The sequence below is a fragment of the Symphalangus syndactylus genome, chromosome 11 (genome assembly GCF_028878055.3).
Source record: "Symphalangus syndactylus isolate Jambi chromosome 11, NHGRI_mSymSyn1-v2.1_pri, whole genome shotgun sequence".
Lineage (NCBI taxonomy): Eukaryota > Metazoa > Chordata > Mammalia > Primates > Hylobatidae > Symphalangus > Symphalangus syndactylus.
In genome coordinates this window covers 118,535,107-118,548,189 of record NC_072433.2, presented here as the reverse complement: position 1 = coordinate 118,548,189, position 13,083 = coordinate 118,535,107, and the positions used below count along the sequence as shown (strand labels likewise).

The window sequence follows — 13,083 nt, the reverse complement described above, 5'->3', positions numbered from 1 at the left end:
TATAAAATATATATTTTAATAGCCCTAATAACGCTTTCAATCTACATACTGATAAAAAAATGCTAAAACTAATAGATGGAAAATTGAGAGGAAACTTTATAAATGGTGGGTCAAGTTGACACTGTCTGAAGCTACTCACCAATTTTAACATTACTGATAAATGGAACAGACAGACCTTATGTGTCTGCGTATGTGATTTGATAGAACATTGCATTAGGTCTTTTTCATATCTCTCTGTTGTGTTCATATTTATCGTTACTTTAACATATGAAACATATGTAGAAATAGCTGTTAGAATATTGTTGTCTGTTGATTTCTATACTTCTGATAGTTCTGGGTCTGTTTTTATTGGTTGTTTTTTTCTCTTGGTTATGGATTATATTTTCCTGTTTCTTTGCATGCCTGGTTTGTTGTTGTTGCTTGTTTCTTTATTGATGTCATTGTGAATTTTATGTCACTGGGTTCCAGCTTTTCCATCTCTTTAGGTGGTACTGGGTTTTGTTCTAACGTATAATCTAGCTAATTGGAATCTATTTGATTATTCTGAGCTTTATCTTTTAAATGTGTTTGCACAAGTTCAGCAGTTTAGTGTGGGATTAATTTATTTTGTTACTAAGGAAATACATTCCTGAGGACCCTACCTAGTACCCCATGTATTATGTCGTCTTTCCTCTGTGACTCTTAGGTTTGTTCTCACATACCCACAGTACTCAAAGACTCAAGAGGACCTTTCTTCAAAGCATATATGCACACAAACGCTCATGCATACTCTTGTGCACAATGTTGTTCTCTCTCTCCCCCTTTCTCTTTGCTGCTCCCTCTTTTCAGAAACGCTGCCTTGCAAATTCTAAGCATCTTTCCCCTGTCATCCACACCCCAAAACGCTTAGCTTTTCATCTCAGCAAAACTATCATGCTGTGTTATGCTTCTCTTGCCTGTAGGTGGTAAAATGGTGTATTGCAAGAGTCATCTTAGTTTTTTGTTTCCTCCCTCAGGAATTACAGCCCCGCCCTGCCTTCTTTTTGGTGTCTTGAAATTGTTGTTTTATATATTTTGTTTTGTTTTCTGTTTTTGTCCTCAGGTGGGAGAGTTAACCCAGTCCCTGTTATTACATCTTGCATGAAAGCAAACGTTTACAGATTTGCTTTTTTAAATGTATTAGGTGATACAAGAATTTGGGGAAACAAAAGATAAAGATCTTCTGCTTAAGAAAAAACAAGTGAGACCTGGTGCAGTGGCTCACGCCTGTAATCCTAGCACTTTGGGAGGCCAAGGTGGGTGGATTGCTTGAGCCCAGGAGTTCAAGACCCGCATAGTGAAAATGACGAAACCCATCTCTACAAAAAATTTAAAAAATTTTCCAGGCATGGTAGTGCATGCCTGTAGTCCCAGCTACTTGGGGCTGATACGGGAAGATCACCTGAGCCCAGGGACGTCGAGGCTACAGTGAGCCGTGATTGCACCACTGCACTGCAGCCTCGGTGATCACAGAGTGAGACGCTGTCTCAAAGAAAAAACATAAGTGATTTTTTGGTTATGTTCAAAAGTTACTTTGTTTGGATTTTGATTGGAATTTTGTTATTAACTATTATTTGTATAGAACCTTATACTTTGGGAAATTGACATTTTTAAATATTTAGCCTTCCCATAAAAGTATAGCTATGTTACTTTAAGCCTTGTTTCTAGCCCGTCAATGAAGTTGTATAATTTTCTTTATAAATGACTTATTTATTAGATTTTTTTGGTATTTTCTTTTGTTTGAATGATTAATTTCTTTTTCCGTTTGGTTATTTTGGAGTAATATTTATATGTTTTATTTACTAACTGACACTGGCACTAAATTTTCATATATGCTAATACTTTTGGTTGCTTTATCATTATTTTAAGTGCACTCTTTATATTTCATATGTAAGTCATTTGTGTCTTGGTATAGTTGACAGGGTTTTTTTTTTTATTCTTCATTAAAAAAATTCAGATTATCTTTTAAAATGAAAACCTATCTTTTTCTCTGTGGTTGCTTTCTTTTTTGATATGCTGAGAAATCTTTCTGAGACCAAGAATGTAAAAAACAGTTTCTTTTAGTACTGGTCCAGCCTTAGTTTTTTCCAAAGAGCTGTGACTCCAACACTTTCTTTTAAGAAGTCATCTTTGTATCTAACTACATTTCTTTATATATAGTTGGCACTTCATATCCGTGGGTTTCACATCCATTAATTCAAGCAACTGCTGATCCTGGAAAAAAAAAATGGATGGTTGCATCTCTACTAAGCATATATAGACTTGTTTTACTTGTCATTATTCCCTAAGCAATAAAGTACAACAACTATTTATGTAGCATTTCCCCTGTATTAGGTATTATTAAAAATCTCAAGTTGATTTAAAGCATATGGAAGGATGCGCATAGGTTATATGCAAATGCTACATCATTTTATGTTAGGCGCTTGAGCACTGGTAGATTTTTGTATCCTTGGGGATTCTGGAACCAATCCCAGTTGGATGCCAAGAGACTACTCAAGTGTGAATATTTTTTAAGTTTTTTTATTTTTAATATCTGTTGTCTTAATACTGCTCCCAAAAGATTATAATAATTTACTTTTATTAAATTGCCTAATCAGGTTATCACTTTTATTAGATTTTTACTAAGTGTATTTTTTTTCTTTGTTCAACATATATTGACAGATGTTAAAAATTTGAGATTAGACAGGTATCTTTTATAACTAATTTTAGGGATAAAGGCAGAAGTTTAAAAAGAATTTTCATATAGTATTGAGATCAGTTATATCTGGGCAATTAAGAGAAAAGGTTTCTTTTTTTTTTCTTTCTTTTTTAGAAAATCTTAATATCAGTGACAGGATCAGAATTTCTTGGATAACATCTCAGGGCTCTTTTTGTTGTTTGTTTTTTTTCCTATATTGATATATTTTATTAATAACCTTTGCTAAAGAAATTGTTTTTCTGTTTTTATAGTTTTGGTAAGCAGTTTGGAGGAAAAAGAGGATGTGATTGTCTTGTGTTAGAGCCTTCAGAAATGATTGTGGTAAGAACTTTAAAGAATGCTGAATTGTTTTTGATATGCTTCAGTTTTAACTTTAAATGTAGTAGGCTTTAAACACTTAAGGAGGTTTTATTACTATGACCTTTTAGAGATTTTATCAAGTAGCATCAGAACCATCTACCCGGTTTATCTATTTCTGTCTATTCAGACTTTTTTTGATCCTCGAGTGTGTGAAACATGATACATTTATATATAATTTGCAGATTTGGTATTTTTTTTACCCCTTCTACCAGAAAATTAAAAGTTTTAAAAGGGGACCATGAGCTTTCAAGTGATTTTTTTTTTTTTTTTTTTTTTTTGAGACACAGTTTCATTGGTGCCCAGGCTGGAGTGCAGTGGTGCGATCTTGGCTCACTGCAACCTCCACCTCCTGGGTTTAAGCAGTTCTCCTGCCCTAGCCTCCTGAGTAGCTGGGATTACAGGCACCTGGCACCATGCCCAGCTAGTTTTTCTATTTTTTAGTAGCGATGGGAGTTTCACCATGTTGGCCAAGCTGGTCTCGAACTCCTGACCTCTGGTGATCCATCCGCCTGGGCCTCCCAAAGTGCTGAGATTACAGGCATGAGTCACCACGCCCAGCCTCAAGTGATTTCTTCTTTCCCATTCAATTTTACTTTTTCAATAAACTTTGAATTCTATAGTCTGTGCCCTAGACTAGAGAGAATGAAGTAGAGAAAAGTAAAAAGACATACAATTAGATGCAAGTAAGAAATGGTGTTAGTATTTTCACTTTTTAATTATTTGAGATAAGTTTTTATTTAACGGTGTATTTAAGGAATAATTCTTTATTTTTTCTTAAAAGAGCTAAGTAGTTGATGTAACTTTAGAATTTTTTTTTTTTTTTTTAAGTATTAGAAGAATCAAGAACACAGCTTGCTTTTACCTTGTTCTAAGGTGACCTGACTAGAAAACAGCATATACCGAGTGGACTCATTGTCCTACTAGGGTCTCATGTAGATGACCATGTCATCTGATTAGATTTGAACTGTCAAGAAGAGAAATTGAATTCTTAATGAAGCATTTTAATGTAAGGGCTCAAAACTAAACTACTTTTCCATTTCATGGTGCTATAGTCAGATTGATATCTTCAAATAGTTTGTTTTCTCTTTCCTAAACTGGATCATCTATATAACCATGAACTCACTATCCCTAATTGTATGTGAGCAACTGGATTTTAAGCTCTTACAGGGCAAAGATTATGTCTTATTCCACTTGTATCTCCGAGAGTATTGCAGAGTGCTGCCTGCATAGTAAGTATTCAGTGAATGTTTCTTGAATTCAAGTTTGTTCAAGGATGAAGTATGTATTGTTTCAAATTTATTTTCTTTAAGCACTGAATATATGGGATTCCTATTAGAGCCTCAGAATTCTTTCTTTTAAATGTGTGTATTGAGGAACATGGCAAGAAAACTGCCCAGGCAGTATTGATTTTCTCACTTTTTAGTTGTATTTTGTATTTCTCATACTATATGCAAAAGAAATACTGCTTTTACTTCAGTGTTATACATCCTGTTTTAGTGCTTGTTTTATATACTTTATGTAATATTTTCATATGAGGAGGAAGAAAACGAGAAATCATAGGCATAGCTATAAATGACATTGTTGGTGCAATTGATGAATTCAAAATATGGACTACAGATTGGATAATACCAAATTCCCTGAGTTTGATAACCATACTGTGGTTCTGTAAGACAAAGTCCTTATTGTTAGCAGATACATGTTGACATATTTTGGGGTCAAGAAGCATTATATCTCCAATTTTATCTTCAGTATTTCAGAAAAACAAGTATATAAAATAAAAAGTCACATCAAATATATATATTTATGGCTGGTAATTTTTAAATTTCAAAAATTTAAATTTACTGATGATTGCTATAATTTTAAATGCTTTATGAGTTATAGGAGAAAACAATCCAAAATAGGTGAAATTTTTCAGAATTGTTAAAAATGCCTGGTCAAATTTGAATTTGGTACAGATTTGAATAACTCCACTGGTGATTGGAAATGTCTGTTACTGAACACATTCTTGATCACTTGATAAGTTAGTCATCTTAATCTGACACATTATAAAGTAATCTCCTTGTTTTAACTTCTTTTTTTTTTTTTAAAGAAACAGAGCCTTGCCCAGAGTAGAGTGCGGTGGTGCGATAGCTCACCGCAGCCTTGAACTCCTGGGCTCAAGTGAGCCTCTCTCCTCAGCCTCTCAAGTAGCTGGGATTACAGATGCACCCCACCATACCCAGCTAATTTGTTGTTGTTGTTGTTGTTGTTGTAGTAGAGACAGCCTTGCTATGTTTCACAGGCTGATTTCGAGCTCTTGACCTCAAGCAGTCCTCCCACCTCAACCTCCCAAGTGTTGGACTTACAGGTGTGAGCCACCATGCCTGGCCCAAAGTATACTTTTAGGCAAGAAGCATTATTTAATGTAAGAATGGTGCGATATAGTGATAAAAGGTTAATTGTATCAAGGTTACCCAATCCTGAAGCTTTACATGCCTTCAAAATATATAAAACAAAAATTGTCCTTAGTAAAACCAGAATTAGACAAACCCACAATCACACTGGGAGATTTTTATTTTTATTTTTGTGATGGGAGTTTTGCTGTGTCATCTAGGCTGGAGTGCAGTGGCACAATCTCAGCTCACTGCAACCTCTGCCTCCCAGGCTTAAGTGATTCTCCTGCCTCAGCCTCCCAAGTAGCTGGGATTACAGATGTGCGCCACCACGCCCAGCTAATTTTTGTATTTTTAGTAGAGACAGAGTTTCGCCATGTTGGCCAGGCTGGTTTTGAACTCCTGTCCTGAGGTGATCCTTTTGCCTCGACCTCCCAAAGTGCTGGGATTAACAGGCGTGAGCCGCTTTGCCTGGCCAGGAGATTTTAATATACCTCTAAAGTAACGGACAAAGCAACCACCATGAGTCAGTAAGGATATTGAGGATTTGAACCTCATCATGTACACATTTTACCTAAGAGACATACAGGGAACACTACACCTATCAACAACAGAGTACACCTACTTTTCAAGTGCATATGGAATGTTTTTTAAATTTGACCATATGCTGGGACATAAAGCAAGTCTCAAAATTTCAGTAGTTAAAATTTTATAGTTTCTGACCACCATGAAATTAATTTAAAAACCAATTATAGAAACACAGCTAGAAAAAAATTACAACTTCTGAAATTCAGGCGTATGCTCTAAATCGCTTGTAAAAGAAGAATTACTTAGAAAATTAGAAAATATTTTAAATGAATAAATACGACCTATTAAAATGTGTAGAATTCAGCGTAAGCCTTTCTCGTTGTGAAATTTAAGCCCTAGTGCTATAAGAGCAAAGGCTGACAGTAAGTAAAGTATTCATGTCAAGAAATTAAAGAGCAGCATATGAATAGAAATCACAAGCCAAGAAATAGTAAGGATCAATATAAAAATAAGTATCAGTGGCATAAAAGCAAACTTAGAATAATGAGGATTGACAAAGGACAAGGTTGAGTCTCAGAAAAGACTAAGAAAATTGATAAACCCATCAAAGATAATCAAAAACAAAACATGTCACACAATCAGTATCAGGAATGAAAAAGGATTCACTACTACAATCTAGCAAACATTTTAAACATGGTAATACGGGAGATGGTATGGAAAGCTTAAAGCAGGTAAGTTTGAAGTTTTAGTCAAATTCCTTGGGAGAAGAAAAAAAAACCAAACTGGCATGTACGCACACAAATAGATCTGCACAAGCCAATATCTAGAAAAGAAGGTGAATCTGTAATTATAAACCTTTTCATTTAGAAATTCAGACCCATGTGGCTCCACTGGTAAATTTTTCCAAACATTTAAACAATAAATAATACTTAGCATCTAACAGGAAATAGAAAAAGTTTAACTTCTTTGCCTTATTTTATGAGCCTATTTTAATTTTTGTAACAGCCCAACAAGGGCATTATACAAAAGCAGTATTATAGGTTAGTATTTTTGAATGAAAATAAATGTAAAAATCTTAACATTTTAGGTAGTCGAATCTCAGTAATACATACAGAGGATAAAACAACATGACTACATTGAATTTAGTTCCAGAATCGCAAATTGACTTAGCATTTGAATGTGTGATTCACTACATTGATATAATTAGAGAAAAAAAATCAGGTAATAATTTCTATGGATGCAGAAAAAGCTCTTGATAATCAAAACCCATTCATGATTTTAAAAGCTTTTAGCGAGCTAGGAAGAGAATGAAACTTTTATAACCTAATTGTTACCTGCAGAAACCCTATAATAAATATTGAAAACTTTCTCCCAACATTTGGAAATATATGGAGAAAGCTCACCATACCAAAACTATTGGCTAGGAGATGCATTTAGGCAGGGGAAAAAAGAGATTGGAAAAAAATATAAAACTGTGATTTACAGATGATGTGATTTGTATGTAGAAAACCCCAAATTACCTAAGTGTGAACTTTTGAAATTTATGTCATTTCAACAAGGTCGTTGGATACTTGTTCTTACATAGAAATCAATTGTATTTCTCCTTACAAGTAAGTAGAAAATTGGATTTTATAAACGTACCATTTATAAACATGAAAACCATCTATATACATCAGATTAAATCTGAAAAAAGTTTTAGGAGACCTTTACACAGAAAACCGTAAAAGGTTGTTTTTAGATCTTCTTTAAATCAGTTACGACAATATTTTTAAGACATAAATTATCTCAAAATTTGTCTAAAATTTAGTGCAATCCCCATCATAATCCCAGGATATTTTTAAAATAGAGATAAAGGAATTGATCTGTAACATATGTCACATAAGGGAAGAAGAATACATTTACAAAAACTGTATGAAAAATACTTAAGCTGGGTGTTGTGACACACATCTGTAGTCCCAATTATTCCTGTCTGTGAGTAGCCACTGCACTCCAGCCTAGGCAACATAGACTCCATCTATAAAACCAACAAACAAATAAAACACTTAAGATTAAACTTAATAAATGTGCAGAAATAATGTGTTTAAATACCCCTGAAATAAAAAAATTAAACTTGAACAAAAAAAGAGATACCATGTTCTTAGGTATGGAGTTACCGTAATAAGGATATTACATTTTGTTAGTTTACCTTATGAATATAATGAAATCCCAGTGAAATATACCATCAGGTGTAGTGTTTATTTTGTGTTTTGCATTTTGTGCCATTTAAAAGAGTAAAAAAGCAAGGAGAAGTAGAAGAAACCTGAGAAAGAAGAGCAATTTTAGGGGAGCCATGTAAATCTTTTTATGTACTAAAAGCAATTCAAAAGGAGAAAAAATTTACTCTTCCCCCCAAAAAACAAAATAAGTGATTTTAATATATATAAAATTTTGGTATAATTCCACCAAGAATTATTATTTCTGGTGACTTTAAGAGACAGTATTTTAACTGTACATTCCTAATGTAGTATGTCCCCTAGCACAGAAAGAGCCACTTGTCTCATTGTTGGTTTTATTAGTGGTCTTTTCTTCTTCTTCGTATTATTTTTGAGATGAAGTCTCCATCTGTTGCCCAGGCTGGAGTGCAGTGGCATGATGTTGGCTCACTGCAACCTCCACCTCCTGGATTCAAGTGATTCTCCTACCTCAGCCTCCTGAGTAGCTGAGATTACAGGCACACGCCACCACTCCCAGCTAATTTTTGTATTTTTAGTAGAGATGGGGTTTCACAATGTTGGTCAGGCTAGCCTCAAACTCCTAACCTCAGGTGATCCACCCACCTCGGCCTCCCAAAGTGCTGGGATTACAGGCGTGAGCCACTGAGCCCAGCCTATTGGTGGTCTTTTTACAGGTTTCTGTACAGTCATCACTGCTGGTTATGACTGATCACATGTATGACAGTGGTTCCATAAAATTATAATACTGTGTTTTTACTGCACCTTTTCTATGTTTCGATACACAGATACTTAACATTGTGTTATAATTGCCTGCGGTGTTCAGTACAGTAACATGCTTTACAGGTTGGTAGCTTAGGACCAATAGGCCATGCTATATAGCTTAGATAAGTAGTAGGCTGTATTGTCTATGTGTAAGTGCACTCTATGATGTTCACACAATGACGAAATTGCCCAACAAGTAATTTCTCAGAATGTATCCTTATCGTTAAGTGACACATGGCTGTATATGTGTGTATATAGATGCACGTTATATGTAACTAATTATAATTAACATAACACATATACATAAATCTATACTATATATAAATATTAGTATCCAAGATGATGTAACCAGGATGTTAGTGGTAATGTTGATTTTGTTAATTTAAAGCATTTATATATGTATAGGTAATATTTATGTGTATATTGTGAAAAATTCTGATACATTTAATTGGAAATAATTGAAATTTATAATTATAATTATAGTTAATATAACTAATAGATGCATAAATAAATGTCATTAGTAATCAAGATTTTTACTTTAGCATAAGAGTTGTGTAAAATTAAAGATGTTAAGAAAAACTCCAGTCTAAAACGTCAATAGGAAATGTCAGCATTGACACATGACTATTTTTTTCTCTTAAAAGTATTTACCAAATTATTTCACCTTAAGAAAAACAAATGTGTTTCCTAGGGTTGTTCGTTGCAAAAGCTTAGAAGCAGCAATATCCAAGTAGTTAAACCATTCCTAGTGGTTATAGAGCTCAGATTATGATGATAATGAGTAGGTACCTATTCCCCACTAAAAGGATAACAAACCTTCGTTAAGTTAATGATTTATAGCAGGTGTGGACACCAAGAAATTTATTAGATTGGGATTTCCTTCACTAGGAAGCAGAGAAATATTTAAAATTATTGAGCTTCTCTCAAAGATATCAGGATTCTGTGAACCTTAATACTTGGGGTCTGTTTCTTCTTTTTCTATATTTGACATGAGATTCCTTTTTACCTGGAAACACTTTTCTATTTGTATTCATTGTGATTGCTGATAGGTTTGAATTTACTTTCACCACATTATGTGCTTTGTATTTGTTCTTGTTTTTTCCCCTCTTTTTGTTTTTTGTTTTTTTTTTGCCCTCCTTTATTTTAAGTTCTTTTTTCCTTCCTCTCCTCCCCACCATACTCTTGTAGAAATGGTGTTTGGTCTCTTCTTTTAGTGCTAATTCTGACTATTTTTAAATTCCTACTTAGGCCAGGCACAGTGGCTCCCTCCTGTAATCCCAGCACTTTGGGAGGCCAAGGCGGGTGGATCATCTGAGATCAGGAGTGCGAGACCAGCCTGGCCAACATGGTGAAACCCCATCTCTATTGAAAATACAAAAATTAGCCAGGTGTGGTAGGCGCCTGTAATCCCAGCTATGTGGGAGGCTGAGGCTGGAGAATCACTTGAACCCGGGAGGTGGAGGTTGCAGCGAACCAAGATTGTGCCACTGCACTCCAGCCTGGGCGACAGAGTGAGATTATGTCTCAAAAAAAAAAAAAAAAAAAACCCTACTTAAAAACACCTGAGGCTAATAAGTAGCTAAACTGATAAGAGTTTAATGTTAGTATCCAAATGTAATTCCTATTGTCCAGTATTTTAGCTTTATGTATTCTGTAAATTTTGCCTTACTGTTTTATGCAGTCATTATTTATTCCTGTTTAACCACGTATTTAATATTTTTTGCTTTTAGTTCTTTCTTGTATATGAGAGCGTCCTAATGGTAACACTTGTGTTATGTTTAAAGTACACCCGTTAAAAATTCTTTCCTGAAGATCTTTTGTTGTTAAGTATCTCAGGTATTTTTTTTCTTTTTTGTCTGAAAATAACTTTATTTTTCTTCATTCTTGGAGGATTGTTTTTGCCATTGATACAACTTTAGGAGGAGAATTATTTTTTATTAACACAATTGATACATTCTCTTTTTTTACATTCATCGTATTTTGAGGAGTCAGACATTAATCTAATTGCCTTCCTGATCTCTTTTTTCTTTCTGGCTGCATTAAAAGTCTTCTGTTTATATTTTCTCCGTAATTTGGTATCGTAGTTTTTCATTATCCTGTTTTGGATTTTTTGGACTGCTTTGGGCATCAAAAATTCTTTTTTTCCTTAAATATTGTCTTGTTCTATCATCTTGAAATTTTTTTTCAACCTTTCCTCTTAGCTTTCTTATTTTTCACCTCTTCTTGATGACTTTGTGCTGTATGTTGAGTAAATCTTCTGGATTTATCTTCCCAGTTTGCTAACTCCCTTTTTAGTTGCATCTTAATATGCCGTTCAGTTCCTTCATTTTTCTTATTTAACTCTTTTCCTCTTTCTCTTTGGTAATTTTATTGTCCTATGTTTAATTTCCTTGATCTTAACTCAGTTGTGTTGAGTCTGCCAATGAGCATATCAAAGACATTCCTCATCTCTATTACTATGTCTTTCGTTTCTAACATTTTCATTTTTATTTTATATTTTTCCTTTGTCTGCTAAAATTATCAGTCTATGTGTGTTGTCTATACCTTTTCCAGTGAACCTATAACATATTTAATCATAGTTGATTGAAGTTCTCTGTCTGGTAGTTCTAGCATCTAGATCTACTCTAATTTTTGTAGATTGTTGATTGCTTTGTCTCTTGGTTTTTGTTTTTTGTTTTGTTTTCTTTTACCTTTCCTTTTTTATGTGAGTTATAATTTTGGATTTAATGTTAGGCATTGGGTATAGGGCTATAGCTTTTAAGCCTAGAGATGAACACATTTCTACTGGAGTTGAGCTAGGTTTGGATTCTCTTGCTGTTACGGTGCACCAGTGGTTTCAAATTTGTTTAGTGTTACTTTGTCCTTGAGTTTGCTGGAAGATTTTTCTGTCAGTGTTTCTGCTCCACTCAGTTTTAGGCCTTCTCTGTGCTCTTGTGCTTCAGCAGGGTCTCTTCATCTTCTCATCTCTCCTCCAAATGTAGATTGCTATTGGTTGTTCCTCACTGCTTGCTAGCCTGGCAGTGAGGAGGAGAGCACTTAGGGCTTTCTTGTCCTGGTCAAGCCTCACCTGCTTGGTTGCTGTTTATCATCTCTGGCTCATTTTCAAGTTTTCTTTTGTTTGAAAGTTTTTAAATTTTGGCTTTCTATTCTCTTAATACTTTCGGTATATTGGAGTATTTGCAAGTGTCATTCTGCTTTTGGGGGGGCTCATTATTTTTAATTATGTCTTGCTTCTTACATGATTTTGATGTAGTTGGGATTTTTTTATGTTTGTCTGTGAGTTCATATGTCTTGGAACTTTAGGTACAGTAATACTTTGAGGTTTATGTTAAAGTTGCATTTTTGTTGGCCTGGTGCAGTGGCTCACACCTGTATCTCAGCACTTTGAGAGGCTGAGGCAGGTGGATCACCTGAGGTCAGGGGTTCGAGATCAGCCTGGCCAACATGGTGAAACCCCGTCTCTACTAAAAATACAAAAAGTAGCCGGGCGTGGTGGTGCTTGCCTATAATCTCAGCTACTTGGGAGGATGAGGCAGGAGAATTACTTGAACCTGGGAGGTGGAGGCTGCAGTGGGCCAAGATTGCGCCATTGCTCTCCAGCCTGGGTGACACGAGCAAAATGCCATCTCAAAAAACAAAACAAAACAAAAAAGGAAGTTGCATTTTTGTAAGAAAGTTTTGCATTTGTTATTTCTGCTATTGTATATTAATAGTGCTGAATGTCTTTCAATTTGCTTGCATGCTTGAGGTATTACGAATTCAAACTACAGATCTGGATGAGGGATGGCTTGTAGTTTTGAATTCTCAGGGGAAGGCAAGTTTTGCTTAGTTGCTTCCCCTCCTCTTCTTTTCCCAGTGCCAGGCAAGTTTTCTTCCTGTCCCCTTCTGCTTGTATCTTGCTTACCCTTGCAATGAGGGTGTAGCTGTTTGGGATGAGCTTTATGAGTAGGTTTCTATTAGATTCCTCAACTTTGGTAGAGTCTCTTGTTTCATCTCTTGTCTATCTCACTCCCTACAAACATCAGAGTGAAAAATCTTTTCTTTAGGGTTTGACAGAAACTGTCTGGTAGATCCAGGGCTTTATTGGTTTCCCAAGTTCAAGTATTCTTGCTTTCACATCGTTCTTGGCCTT

At 34.9% G+C, this 13,083-nt stretch overlaps 1 protein-coding gene across 7 annotated transcripts in view; it reads left to right on the top strand.

Annotated features, from left to right (window-relative positions):
* RAPGEF6 (Rap guanine nucleotide exchange factor 6) overlaps positions 1-13,083 on the top strand; it is a 218,444-nt gene that overhangs the window by 72,621 nt on the left and 132,740 nt on the right. For 6 of the 7 annotated variants that reach the window (XM_055299339.2, XM_055299340.2, XM_055299343.2 and 3 more), the window contains exon 5: positions 2,968-3,037. The exons of the other annotated variant lie outside the window; for it this stretch is intronic. In XM_055299339.2, the coding sequence (XP_055155314.1) occupies positions 2,968-3,037 (70 nt within the window). The remainder of the gene's footprint in view (positions 1-2,967; positions 3,038-13,083) is intronic. 7 annotated transcript variants of the gene reach the window in all.